Source organism: Neovison vison, chromosome 4 (genome assembly GCF_020171115.1).
Source record: "Neovison vison isolate M4711 chromosome 4, ASM_NN_V1, whole genome shotgun sequence".
Classification (NCBI taxonomy): domain Eukaryota; kingdom Metazoa; phylum Chordata; class Mammalia; order Carnivora; family Mustelidae; genus Neogale; species Neogale vison.
The window spans coordinates 20,481,418-20,496,521 of record NC_058094.1 but is presented as its reverse complement, the minus strand read 5'-3'; the positions used below and the strand labels follow the sequence as shown (position 1 = coordinate 20,496,521).

General features: G+C 38.6%; 1 protein-coding gene across 1 annotated transcript in view; it reads left to right on the top strand.

Moving 5' to 3' along the window:
* COLEC10 (collectin subfamily member 10) overlaps nt 1-12,425 on the top strand; it is a 35,663-nt gene extending 23,238 nt beyond the window's left edge. The window contains exons 4-6 of the mRNA XM_044247085.1: nt 8,606-8,659; nt 10,062-10,157; nt 12,034-12,425. Coding sequence (XP_044103020.1) covers nt 8,606-8,659; nt 10,062-10,157; nt 12,034-12,425 — 542 coding nt within the window. The remainder of the gene's footprint in view (nt 1-8,605; nt 8,660-10,061; nt 10,158-12,033) is intronic.
* Nucleotides 12,426-15,104: the final 2,679 nt, after the last annotated feature.

Here is a 15,104-nt window from a genome sequence, read left to right as displayed (position 1 = left end):
TTGGGGGAAATTGGAAGGGGAGATGAACCATGAGAGACTGTGGACTGTGAGAAACAATCTGAGGGTTTTGAAGGGGCGGGGGTGGGAGATTGGGGGAGCCTGCTGGTGGGTATTATGGAGGGCACGTATTGCATGCAGCACTGGGTGTGGTGCATAAACAATGAATTCTGGTACACAGAAAAGAAATTTTAAAAATTTAAAAAATTAAAAAAAAACCCCTCAAGTTAGCAAAGGACAGTAGAAATTTCCTTCCACCTCTCTCTCTATCCTTCCTTCCACTTTCTTTCTTTCTTCCTCCCTTCCCCCTTCTTCCTTCCTTCCTTTTTTCCTTTTAAAGATTTTACTTTAGGAAAAGTAGGAAGGAGGAAGGAGGGGCAGGAAGAGGGGCAGAGGGAGAGAAAGAGTCTCAAGCAGATACCCCGCTGAGCATGGAGCCCAACCTGGGGCTCGATCTTATGACCCTGAGACCATGACCTGATTTGAAATCTAGAGCCATACACTCCACTGACTGAGCCGCTCCGGCATCCCAGTGTAATTTTCTTCTTTAACTGAGTGAAATAATAATGATTCTGAATCTGGGATTTAGTAACATTAGAAACTCTAAGTATATATATTCATACTCTTGTATTCTGTCCTGTCCCAATCCTACATAAAATGACTGCTTTCGTGTTATAAAACAGAGGCGGCCTCCTCTTTATTATCCAATTACTCCTTCATCTCGTCTTCCCATGAGCCCTCACAATGATAGCAGGTTCCAGCGGTCCCTGATGGTCAGCAGTCCATACTGGCGTTTCTCCACTTAGTTTAAAGTTACAAAACCAAATGAGAATCACAATTTTATCACAAGGAGCTCATAGACTACTTATGAAGCTAGGATATGGGACTTTCTCAGAAAGAATTGGAATACGGAGTAACTACATAACTACTATAGGAACCACGTGGGAGAGTAAGTAAGCCTGGATTGATATAAAGACCTCAGCGAGGTCTTGAAGAACAGCGACATGTTTATGGAAATGGGAGGAACTTGTGCAAACGTACAGAACTGAGGAAACTCAGTGCCACAGGTAACAGAATTCTGCAGCCTTGATGGGTACCCTGAAGCCTGCCTTCCACATATGCCTGAGCAACTACTTGATCAGGTGTGGCCTCCCCGTCACGTATGGTGTGTTCTTGGGCAGGCGGATTGGTGCAGGGTAAGCTGACGCTGTGGCTCTTCTCCTCGTCCCGTAGCTTAATATCTCCTTTCCCCCTGTCCTTTTCCAACTCATACCTTTGAGAATTTTCCTTCTGTCTGCATTCGAGGGCAGGAACAGAGTGTAGTGTCATGGTAAAGAATTTGCTGTACCTATTATTGTTTCAACGGCCGGCGCTGCATGTTCACCTGTGATTGAAATTCTCACAGCTGCGGATGAGCTAGATGGACTCCTCATAATGATGACTCTTTCTGTAATACGGATTTTGGGTGGTTTTACCATGAAGCTAATGAAGCCTTGGCTTCAGAGCCTAGCACTTACGTGGGTCCTTCCTAAGACCCTAACTGGAGCCTTATCAATGGACATGACCATATGTCTTGGCAGAGTTTGTAAAGTAAGGCATTGAATCCTCAACAGGGTAAAAGAATATCTCTCAACATTAAAAAAAAAAAGAAAAGAAAAGAAACTATTTCCTCCTTAACCAGTTTTTTTAGACATTTTTTTCTAATTGCCCTCCCCTATGAAATTTTAATACCACCCATGGACTATATATCTATTGTGCATTGTATGTATATTTTTGCTTTATGTATAAAAGAGAGTAAGGTTTTTCACCCCCTAGAACCGACTTTTATATCCTTGAGCTGATACTGTCCTCATTGAGAACACACAGCTTAACATTACTGTCTTCTTCGGTTCCAGCTTCCCTACATCAGACTTCTCTTTGTATGACTGATTATGGGAGTGGACACAAATATTTTGGGAGATCACTAGGAGGAACTTGAGAGGGGAAAACATTTAGTTTGGACTTCATGGGACAGGCTTACATTGGTTGCAGTTACTTCTATGTATAGTCACTGCTAATAATTTCAGTCTAGGACTAGTTTCCAAGAATACTCTTACCACTTACTGTGCAGATCTATCCAAAGTCATGGTGAAAAAGTGCAGGGCAGAGATCCGATCATCACAGGAATGTGTCTTGGGGGCATCCGGCACAAGAAATGTGTGAGTGTGGGAAAGAAATAATGTTTGAAATGTACAGGGTCAGAGCTAGCTAAATCCAACAGCTCATATATGGAAAGACCTTAGAGAGGTATTCTCAAATTTGACAATATTCTTAATTTACATAAATCATCAATGTTAAGTTGTAGAGGTGAAAGAGATTTCTTACACCATTAATAAAACAAAATTTAGATTTCTGTGCATAAGCTATGAGAAATTTACTTGCATTAATCCTTCTGCTATGAATGACCACCTGAGTCCAATAAAAAAAAAGGCAAGGCAAAACAAAAAAACAGATATTTTTTTATGAAGGCACAGGGGAGCTACCAAACTGAATAGGACTTTAGGGGCCTGATCTGGAGGAGACGAGAACCACACCCGGTGAGTGATGCATTCTGTACTATTATTCCTTTCAAGTCATTCACCAATTTATAAGCAAGGCAGTGGTAGGAGACTGAGAAGCTCAAACGGAAAGTTGCTCAAACTGAACTGATATTCAAGGCCTGCCAAAAAAGAATGACCTGGGAAAATGCCTCTCTTCTTCACTTCAAAAATAAACATTTTCAGTTAGGACTCCAGAAGTTCTGAAAAACATTTAATTAAACATACACTCTTTCATCTTTCAAAACATATTCGCAAGCTAGACATAGAGGGTACCATGTTTAATATGAAAGGGAATATCAACGACAACAACAGGAACTATTAAATATCATACTCAGTGATGAAGCCTTGACCACTTCTCTCCTGAGGTTGGGAATGAGATGAGCACGGATCTCATCACCAGTTTTCACCAACATCATAGCAGAAGCTCTAAAGTGCAAGAACAGGAGGTAAGAATCCCAATAAATGGAAACAAAGAAATAAAAGGATCATTATTTACAGATGATGTGAGTGCATATCCAGAAAATACAAATGAATCTACAGATTAACTATTTGTATTCAGATTTTTACAGTTCAGCCACACAAAGATCAATTTCCTTTCTATATATGAGAACCATCATAAATGAAATTAAAAAGATGCCATCTATTACAGCATCAAAATTAGTAAGTTTCTAGGAATAAAGCTAATAAAGAAGGCGTCTAAGCCTTCTACAACAAACATGACATAATGATAATGAGAGAATTTAAAGAATGTTTAAGAAAATGAAGGTAAAACTACATTCATAGATTGAAAGGCTCATTATGGTTAAGATGATCAATATGGTTAAGATGACACCCAATTTATGTGTAGATCAATGTTGTCTCAATCAACATCACAGAAATAGCTCTCTTAGAATTTAATAAGCCTATTCGAAACGTATATGGAAATGAAAGGAACCAAGAATACCCAAAGACAACCTTAAAAAAAGAAAAACAAACCTGGAAGGCTGAATTTAAACATTTGTTTTAAAGCTACAATCATTAAGATAGTGTTAATTTATGCAGAGATAGATAAATACACCAACGAAAGGGAATGGAACATGCAGGAAGACTCTTAAATTTGGTTTATGCAAAGTTGATGTTACTTTGCAAAGGGAAATGATGTACTTATCAATAACTAGTGCTAGGTCAATTGCATATTCATGAATGCAGCCAAACATACGCAGCCCATAAGTACAAAAAAAGAATCATAGAGGCACAAATTTATTAATTTAAATGTTACAATTCTTAGTGAATTTTGTAATGTGGTGTCTACTTTTAAAATTTAGTGATTTATTTTTATTTCTTGTCTTATAAACATTCATTTTTATACCACTTTTCCATTTGTAATTGGAATAATCTTTCTTAGAGAGGGCTCTTCAAATTGGGTAAGTTCAGATAAAATGCATCACGGATCTGCCCCTGGCTGTATCAGCTTCATGAAACAACTGATTAAGGGATGGGGAGATGTAGCCAGAAAGTGGGATGCTGCACTTTTAAGACTTCTGAGAAGTAGCCGTATTCCATGTGGTTAAGATCCCAAGTATTGCCCGGGAGGTGAGCAGACGTGGAGGGGGAGAAGGAGTCATTGTTATGAACACATCCAGAATTCAAGAAGTTCTTTTTTCAGTGAGTTATTCTAGATGGTACACTAGCCAAAATTTAGACGTGTCAGATACCGATGAGGCTCCAGCTAAGAAAGTTGGGAGTTTGTGATATTGAGTGAAGTCTTAAACCTTTCATAGAATAAGATGAGGTGTCTTGGGAGGGTGGTAGATAACAGAGACAGGAAAAGTAGATTTCAGTATGATTTTCTGAGCCTCACAGTGGATAAACTTCCACAAACGTTGAAAAAGTAACAGTCTGGAAATGATAGGGTTAACGAACCATGTCTTCTTCAAGCCAATTCCTTATTTGCACACCGCTATCATTTTTACTCATTGTCATGGCTTATTAGCGTGTCTTTTCCCCCTTACAGACTGTGAACTTCTAGAGGAAAAAATGAATGAAAGATTTATTGGATCTTTTTGCTTAAATAAATATGAGTCCTATGTGGGGATCCTACTTTTTAATCATTTTATTCTAATGCCTAATATACAGTGGAAACTTTCTAAATGTTTATTGCATTAAGAACAAAAAAGTGAATGATAAAATACATTCTTTTCTATGATGTATCTCTATTTCTACCCTTTATTTCTGTAAGTACTACTGTCTCTTAACACCAATTTCCACCATTCACTAAGATTTCTTTCTTCTCCAGAGATATGTCATCAAAATTTATGAACATGTCCTGGAATTTCAAAAAAATTGAGGGTTAGTGCTCTGGCTCACCTGGATTAATTTCATTTTTAATCTGTACTTTGAAATTTATTGTCCTCATTTTGTCAGTAGCCCTTCTAAATTTTTCACTGACTCAGATTAATCTCAGCTTTCTGGGCTGACCTTAATGTTGTCACTTTGCAATGGACAAGGTAGCTTTCTAGATGTCAATATTCCATTTTAGGAATAAGAGAGAATGATGTAGTATGGGCAAATTCAATCTCAGAGCAAAATAAAAGTTTTAACTTAAGGTCAATAATCCTTTTATAGTGGAAGCATTATGATTTTTTGTTTGTTTGTTTGTTTGTTTGTTTGTTTGAATACAACCTCTAATACTTTAGCCTTAAGACAGTTATCACTGACATGTTCCCACTCATGGGCCAAAATAAGTTTTCATGTATGGCTTTAAACCAGAATTCATTTTTGGGAAATAGGCACTATCAGCTCACCTCCTCCATGAACCAGCTAAGTATGTGGCGTGCTTTCTGGCAAAGTGTGTGGCAGAAGCAAATATTGGTTAACTATTCTTTATGACTCAAGCACAGAGTTAATACCAAGAGAAGATGACGTGATCTAATTTATCCTCCGTGATATTCCGATTTTAAGTACCATTATTTCCACTGAAAAAATGAAGAAATAGAGGTTTAAAGAAGTTGTATAACTTTTAGCTAGTAAGTGACAGAACCAGAACTCAAGCCATGGTTTTTCGGACTGCCGAAAATGGTTGTTCCTTCTACTACAATGCTTTGACTTTACCATCTTTTAAAAAAGGAATAAAATTCATGTGAAAATACTGGAAAGTAGGGCGCCTGGGTGGCTCAGTGGGTTAAGCCTCTGCCTTCGGTTCAGGTCACGATCTCAGGGTCCTGGGATCGAGTCCGACTGGATCCTGGGATCATCTGACTCTCTGCTCAGCAGGGAGCCTGCTTCCTCCTCTCTCTCTGCCTGCCTCTCTGCCTACTTGTGATCGCTCTCTGTCAAATAAATAAATAAAATCTTTAAAAAAAATACTGGAAAGTAGTCACAGTGCTTACACCCTGTAAGACAAAAAAGCCATTTATCAATTCAAAAATCTGTTCTCCACACTATTAGGATCCAGCTGAAGCCTCTTGCTTCAGTGAACGTCTTCTCTACTCTGATGCACGGCCATTTTTGCCAAATAACTGGCAGGCACTTCTTTTATTTACTTCGCTCTGTGGTAGGTAAGAGTGATAGTGTCCCATTTCCTTGGTCTCCGATGTGTGCTTTGTTTTCCTGAAAACCCCCATTATTTTTATAAAACAAATACTCCCATTAGGCTTCTTTGATGTCCATTATTGTGTTTAGCCCAGAACTAAGATCGTAGTAGGACTAGAATCAACTTTCAGCCCACATTGAACTGAAAGGGATCCACATTTAAAGAAAACACACTGTTTTCAAAAGATAAAATATTAAACTGTATCATAAAATATTAAAAATATTTATCATATATTATATATTATAGATATATAATATATATTATAGATCATATATATATGATCTTTAAGTCCATATTGTTTCTGGTAGTGACAAGGACTTGGCGTTCCTCTCAAGTACTGATAAGATATTTTTGAATACTTTGCTTTCATTCATTAAATCATTGGTTCACTCATTTGGGAAACACCATGAACTGGGGAGCCAGAAATGGTTGGGTTTCAATACCAGCACTGCCATTGAATTGCTAGATGTCCTTGAACATAAAAGTTACGTTGCCTCTATGATCCTCCATTCTTTCCATTGCAGAATAAAGATAACAATAATACCTAACTCAGAGGATTTAATTTGATAATATCTATAAATAATATGATAATATCTATGAAGTACCTGGAACTGTACTTATGAAACGTATACCCTTTCTTCCATTAACATATTCTCAAAATCTATTTTTATCTTTAACAAGTTACATATAAGAGAAATTGAGAAATTTTCAGGACACAACTTAGGTGTGAGTAGATCAATCTTCCTCATCAAGATGCATGGCATATTTCCATGCTTTTTTCCACCTTGTGCATTGTCTCCTACCTTGCTTCCATCTTCATCTGCTGAAGGTTTTTAGAACTGAGCTCCAGTGCTATCTTCCCAGGAAAGCCTTCCTTCACCCTTCCAGCAGAAGCACTATGTCATCTACCTTCCTCCCAGAGTCTATTATCTCTTTTCAATGTCTCTCTTACAGTATTTGCTACATTCTACTGTCATGGATTTCACCTTTGTCTTATTTCATTCAAGGGCCAGTTCTGAGGTTTCCTCCCACATGTTTAAACTGCATCCTGGATTTCAAGGACCTCTCCTGTTTGGGGAGCTCATGAATATCCACCATCACTGTAAAGAGAAGTGTCTTTATGGTCAAATTGACTTGGGTCGGTTTGGAAAGGCTTAGCAAATTCTTGGTGCCCTGGCAAGCAGGCTTTCCTGGAAGATCAACCGTCAATATGTGCAGGACTCTTAATGAAAAGCACTCAGCAGACAGTAATGAAAAGAATGGGTAATGAGCAGGCAACATGGGCTACCTTATGGGTTTTAGAGTGGCTCCTATTTTTTTCCCTTTTGCTGGTGAAGGATGGGGACAGGCAGAACCTCAATCCTGACTCTGTTTCCCCTCAAAATGCCCTCTCATGTTGCATGTAACTAATGAATTTCCTGGTTTCACCACACTCCTACAGAGGTAACCAAGCCCCCATCTTCTTCTAGCCTGGATGACCTTCATCTTATATTCTTTCCTCCCAAATTCTTTTTTTCTTTTTCCAGCTCTCCATTGAAGCACAAACTCTATTTTACTTCCATCAGGGTCTTCTCTTTTGATTCTCGAGAACTTCAGCCAAACATTTCCTCTTGGAAATCAAAAGCTTTTGCTTTCAATTATTGTGTCTGATGTAGGCTTCAAGGGCTTATTTTGAAGTTGAAAAAAAAATCAACATTTCTTTCTCTCTGCTTTAATAATCCTGATTCTCTGAGAATTATTTTGTGGATGCCTCTGACTGAATAAGAAAATGGCCACATACAAAGAAGAGCAGAAGGGAAAATTATCAAGGTTGATATTTCAGCATAATATATTTGACACAACTTTATATTACAGATATTTGCATGCATCACATCTTTTCAAAAAGTGTAAATCCCTTCAACTCAGTTTAATCTTGTCTCTTTTTATATCCTCTCAAAGTACCAAGCCTTTTATCTTGCAGAGAGTAAGTAATAAGAAGTAAATATTTGAATTAAATTGAAAAGGCACAATATATGTTTTTGAAAATACAAGGGTAAAGCCATATGGAAGAACTTGGGGGGGGACAATAAATACACAGGCACTGCAACATGCTAATCAATTAATTCAGATATACAAAACAATGGTACTTTGAAAGTTAAAAACATGCAGAGAATTGTATTAGCCTTTCTCAGAAGGCCATGTTAGTAGGACAGGTGTCACAAATTTAAATAATTCTTTGCTCCCCCATCTGAATTCTACATCCCATCTAAATAAATTAAGACTTGCTTGACTAATTTTACCTGTGCAGCCAACTCAAAATCAAATTATTTATATAAAACCAAGGAATATTAGTTGGAGATAGTGCAAATAAAATTTAAAAACTCTTTCTCATGTTTTTAGGTATATAAGCTATTGTCTGTCAGAGATGATTCCACCATTTTAGTTAATTGTTCTTTTCATGACTATTCTTTTTATTCAGGTGACAAAGGGGAAAAGGGTTTGCCTGGGATACCAGGAGGAAAAGGTAAAGCAGGTATGACTTGTTCATTTTTCTCTTAAATTTCTAGCATCATTCCAAATGTATTCATCTTTAAAAATAAATACATTTTTATGAAAAAACAATAGTCCTCTAAATTTTTTTTTAACTTGGCTAGAGGGAAGAAAAGAAGGGAACTTTCCTTTCTATCTGCTGGTGACTTTCTGAGCCCTAGGGTAGGGAATGATGGCACATTCCATCCTAGTCATGCTTAGTGGGAGGAAGCAAACCCAGCACATCAGGAAGCAGCCTTCATTGTCCTAGGCAGAGGAAAATCCACTATTGTCTCAACAGGAGGACTACACCAGCATGTCCTACATTCCACCAGCATCTCAACCAAACAGGGGCCAGCCCTGTTTGCCCACAGCAAACTGGTCCGATCCGGAAAGACCCCATGGATACAGAACATGCCTTCAGTGGTCAGGGAGTGTCTCCCTGAGTCCTGAAAGAGTTTTATTTCCAGTGCTACATGCAGGGAAAGAAAGTAGATCTCCCCCTCTCTGGGGGAGATCACAGAGGTATACTGAAGACTAATTCTAAGAACTGTTTTAAATTCCATATATTTAGCTGTGAATGTGAATAAATAAAGCCACAGATTTTTCCCCCCTTTGGCTAATAAAATTCTTTTTGCTTTTCAACTGCCAAAGAAGAAAGCAAAAGGGACTGATTACATGAAGCAGCCATTAAATAGAAAAAAGAGAATCATTTGAATTTTGCATCATTTTCCTTACACTTCTTTCTCTGTCACAATATCAGCAGGTAGTTGGAAAGGTAAATGAGCAAAGAGGGAATGAATGGTAGAAATTAAAATCAGCGTTAATCCACAAATGGGACAACTGGCTCTTGAAATTAGAAGCTGAATCTATTCACAAGACTTCAGCTTAGTCCTTGAAACATTCAAGGATCATTCAAGCTGTATTTGAAATGGATAATCAGAATTATCATTTGGTTTCATCATGAAAGTTTTCTTCTGTCTTGGGAGAGTTCTATGAGCCAGTGAGCAATACAGTTAGGAGAAGAGAAGACTGACTAGAAATTTGTTTTAAGAAAGCTGTAAAGATTTTATTTTGAGATTGGACAGGCGCATTCTGTGTTTGACAAAAAGGCCAATTGTCCAGAGTATGTGTGTAGGGGTTGGCCATATTTATTCTTCTCTTTACAAATCTGGTTTAGAGCTGTGTTTTAACTCATCCAAAATACTTAAGAAGATATTTTATAAATTCCTAAAGACAATGAAATGTGGAAGCCTTGTTTTAAGTAAAAGACTAAAAATATAGCCATTCACACAAAGATATGGCCAGCTAGGAAGAGATAGTAAAGACTGAGAATAGAGCAAATGCCTTTTCCAACTGATCTATATGTGCACCAACACGAATTCACAGTTTTTGTCTTTTAAAAGGCACCGTCTGTGACTGTGGAAGGTACCGGAAAGTTGTTGGACAACTGGATATTAGTGTCGCTCGCCTCAAGACATCTATGAAGTTTGTCAAGAATGGTGAGCATATCCTTTTTGCCTTGTGCCATCTACCAGTTTACTCTCTTTTGACGTTACAGTTCCAGTATGTGTAGTGGGAAATACCTGCTGAGATAGTGTCACCCCTGTATACGTCCCTCAAAATGCTAATGATCCGCTCAGACTCCAGGACACTCTAGGACCCCTACCTACATATATTCACACGTATTGCATTGCCTATGAGTAGAAAAAGATACTTTCTGGAGAGAGGGGAATGGAGAAAAGGGTAGAGTTTGGCAAGACATGCCTTAAAAAGAGAAAGGGACAGGAATTGTCAAAGAGAGCTAGCATCTCAGAAAAAAGAAATAACAGTAAAAACAATAGCTATTTTCTTGAGTACTTGAAATAATACCTAGGGTGTGTGTATCACGATTACCCTGAGGCTTAGAGAAATTACCTTGCCCATAGATACAGAGCTAATTAACAGATCAGGGATTCAAATACTGGTTTCACTGATGTCTCTACCCTCAAAACACCTCAACAGAACATTGTGTTTCTCTGAATTGTGCAACTTTCCACATTAGCCATTTTTGTTAACTTTTCCCATTTCCCCATTGTAGTTAACAGTGAAGCCCTTCAGGTGGGCTATGTATTCTCTTCTGAGACAGGATGAATGAGGAATCTATTGTAGTTGCAGTTGAAATTGGTCTTCTTTTGTTGTACTTTTATTTATTGTAACCCAGCTATGTTTGTTGTACATCATTAGAAACAGACATAAGTCATCTTGCGTTCTTCACCTTGTAATACTCTTAATTATAACTCTGGTTATAATTAGTACTGAGATGCCGTCTCTGACATGACTCGGATTCTCATGAAGAAAGCCAGACCCTAGAGGTTCCACACAGAGCAGTAGTTTTTGACATTTATTGTGTGGTCACGGATTTCTTGATAAATTTTTATTTTTAGACCCAAAGAAATATATGTAGATGCTCTCAAAACCTAAAACACATTTAACATATTATGAGCTCAGGATGACTCTGGGTCCCCAATTCTGTCCTGAAGATTTTTCAGTACTTCGTGTATGTGGAGTGAACATGGACAAGCTCAGTCTATGTACATGTTAATAGCCCAGGAATTCAACCCAAATGGGACAAATTTCTATATTATTCCTATGTCTATTCAATAAGCATTTACCATCCAAAGCACTTTTGCGGGCTCTGAGGCTACAGAGTGGTAATGACATGGTCCTTTTTCCTCAAGACATTCATAGTTTAGTATGTGAGGCATGCAGACCAAAATTAGATTAGAATGTGTTGAGTGATGCAAAAGAGGAAGAGGAGGGAGCTATGGAAACATGGGGGAGTGTACACAAGAGCCCTATGCCTGTCCAGAGACATTGGGAAGGTTCTTATGGGAGAAAATACTTCCTCTGGGATCTAAATGACAAGTAGGAGTTTTCCAGGTAAAGCAGTGAGAAGACTTTCCAAGTATGAAAGAAGTCATGGAAATGGAAGAGAGAAGGGCTTGTTCTTGGGACGCTAAGTATGGCAAAGCATAAAGTAGGATGGGAAAAGAGTCTGAGAGGAGTAGTGCGGCAAGACATATAGCATACTTTTGTTATGGTATAACAAAGCATACCTTTGTTAAAACATAGCAAACCTTTGTTAAAATAGTCTCCTCTTCACAATTGTGTGAGGAGTTAAGGAGGAAGGACAGGGAAGACATATGGCAGGACTTTGTTCTCCATTTGATAACTACAAAAGTGATAAAAATATTTAACTAGTGCCTACCTCATACTAGGGACTTGCAAAATAATTGTTGAACATCAAATAAGTGAAGTTAAATCCAACAATATTATATACTTGCTTTTTCTTTTTTTGAGATGCCTAATCATGCTCATCTTTTCCTCTCTGCAAAGTCATAGCAGGGATTAGGGAAACTGAGGAGAAATTCTACTACATCGTGCAGGAAGAGAAGAACTATAGGGAATCCCTGACCCACTGCCGGATCCGGGGTGGGATGCTGGCCATGCCAAAGGACGAAGCTGCCAACACACTCATCGCTGACTATGTGGCCAAGAGTGGCTTTTTCCGGGTGTTCATCGGGGTGAATGACCTTGAGAAGGAGGGACAGTATGTGTTCACAGACAACACTCCCCTGCAGAACTACAGCAACTGGAGAGAGGGGGAGCCCAGTGACCCCTACGGTCATGAGGACTGTGTGGAAATGCTGAGTTCAGGCAGATGGAATGACACAGAGTGCCATCTTACCATGTACTTTGTCTGTGAGTTTGTCAAGAAGAAAAAGTAACTCTGCTCATGCTACCCATTTGTTACTTCCTCTGTGACTGTCACTGCAGTTATTTTTATACATCCTCTTCTTTCTAATTACGCCAAATTCATTCTGACTCAAGACAAGTAGAAAACGCTGAGCTGGGGTTTGGAACCCCATTGCCACGGTCTTCTTTGATGATTTTGAACATTTTCATACACAGTATATGATCAAGCCAATAGCTCACCAAGTTCCATGGATCCACAGAGAGAGTTTGAATTACTAGTTGTGCAGGATGTGGTTGTCTATGTGTCAAATGAAATGTTCTCTTGCTATTCGCTCTGCTGCCTCTCCCTAGATCCTGAAACCACTGTCTATTTAGCCCGGTGGGTAATTGGACAGTTGGTTGGTGATGATTAGGCTAACTTACCCTTGCTCAAAGCCAGACATATGAGAAGGCCTTCTGTTAGGAATGCAGAGATATTGTCTGTCTTTGAAGCCAAGAGTCTCTGTTCTTTGACTGGTCACTCACCAGGGCTATAGTCACACTTGAAAGGTCCTCCTGTTTGCACAGATATAAAAGGGCTTCAACCCCAAACCTCTATTGAGAAACTTCTGGTCTGTGACCCATTCCAGACCATATGGAATCACACAGACAACTTCCGTGCTTCTCATTCATTATGGCCTTCAATGAGGTCTACCAAGGATTTGCCATGGCCTCTTTCTATAGGCCCACAACTGCATCCCAGGGCTCTAAGTTTTAATTCTGATTTGTGGAAAGGGAAAGATTAGAAATTGAAAGAGAGAGAGAGAGAGGGAGGATTTTTTCCAAACACTATTATCTATAATCTTCTTGTTAAATTGCCCCTTGCTACTAATATGGCCCCATTATTCTTTGTCTTGGGTTTAGCCTTATCAATTTTTCTCCCCTTAGGCATGGGGAATGAAGGAAGGAGTTTGTGAAGCTTTCAGAAAACTCTAGAAGCTTCAAGATGCTACCAATGTCAAGTCACCATGTTCTCTCCTCCTTGCCTCTAATACATCACTTATGGTGACATTACATGGGAGGCCTTTTACTTTCTGTATTCATATGTTGTAGAGAACCCATACCAGGGATGCTGTTTGTAGTACTCTGACATCACATGTATGTGGCAGGTGTGGAATTTGGAACATGCCTCTGACTCACACTTATCAAATGGTAAAATTCTACATTTTACCATTTTACATTGTAAATTTGATCTACAATCAAAACTCAAAGCACCTTTCATTTCAAATTTGAAAATAATATACAGGGAAAGATAGAGTTCAACAGAACTCTAGATTTTCCCCTTAAAAATTGCTGCTCCGGTTATAGTTTTTGACATATGATTACACAGTTTAAAATGCTGGCAAATGGTTAATGAAATAAGAGAAACAGATCAACAACATATGTTCACCTTAAACCATCTGTTCACCCATGATTTCACCCATGACTAACTGGTTATGAGATAAGATTTAATTAGGTTATTTCTGTGGGTTTATCCTGAGCCACAATCTCAAGTCCTACAGGGGCCATACAAGATGACATAAATAAATCAAATTGAATGGATGGGGATCCTAGTACTGAACACAACTTATTCTAAAGGAACTAGCTTCCCTCCTCTCCACTCCCACACCAGCCCCCTGCACTGTTATGTTTGCTGTAGAGGACCCAGTATCACTATGTGCCTTGATATTTCAAGAGAAGTCAGAAAGCTGGAACTTGATGATATATATTCATATTTTTAAATATTGGCAACTAGTTAGTCTTCGGCTCAAGTTTTAAGTCACACAAAATAGTCTGATAGGCTAAAAAAAGGTGGGGGGAGTTTTCATTTCTCATCTCTGGGGAAAAGTTCTGAAGGTTCTAACCATGTCGAATGTCATGAGGATACCGTGACATCAAAGTCGAGGTCTCCCACTTCTATTTCAGTCAATTCAGCTTAATTACAGGAATTTGTTCAATGTTTGCCATTTGTCAGGCTAATAAACTAGTTACACACTCAAATTTTTGAGAACGTGGCCTATGATATGTTGAAGGCAAGTCAGTTTAATAAGAATTACAAAGCAGAACACTATATCAAAGCCAGTAACCTTGCGTAGAATGCAAGCCAGTCAAGACCATGAAGAACAAGAACCTAGGAATGGTTGGAGGAAGAGAAAGGGATAAGAGGAAAGAAGAGAAGAGATGGACATCAATCATTGCCTAGAGGCGTGTAGCAATGGGATCCATGTTCTGATCTGTTCTGGGTGGCCAAAGTATGAATATTTATTGTGTGTACTCTAAGTACTATTATTATCATTATTAAAGCATTTCTTGTAATGACTCATCTTTGCTGCCAGTGCTTCCAAGAGAAGATGACAGAGTATCTAAGGCACCACACACCTGATTAGATTTACTAAAATTTTGTGAAGCCCTTTGTGCTTTATAAATATCCTCACACATCTTTTCTCATTTGATCCTGATAAACTTCGTGCAGTAGGAAGGGAATGTGTTCCTACTGCCATTTTCCCAATGAGAATACTGAGAGCCAAGGGAGCTAAGCAATTTACCAAAGTTGACTCATTTGGGATAAAAGTAGACTCCAGCCTGCTGATCAAAACTACCAAGCCAGTGTTCTTTCCAGGCTGTTGTTCATTAAATAGAAGCTCATCCATGATTCTCTCATGATAGCAGGAACTCAACTAATCTCTCTTGAT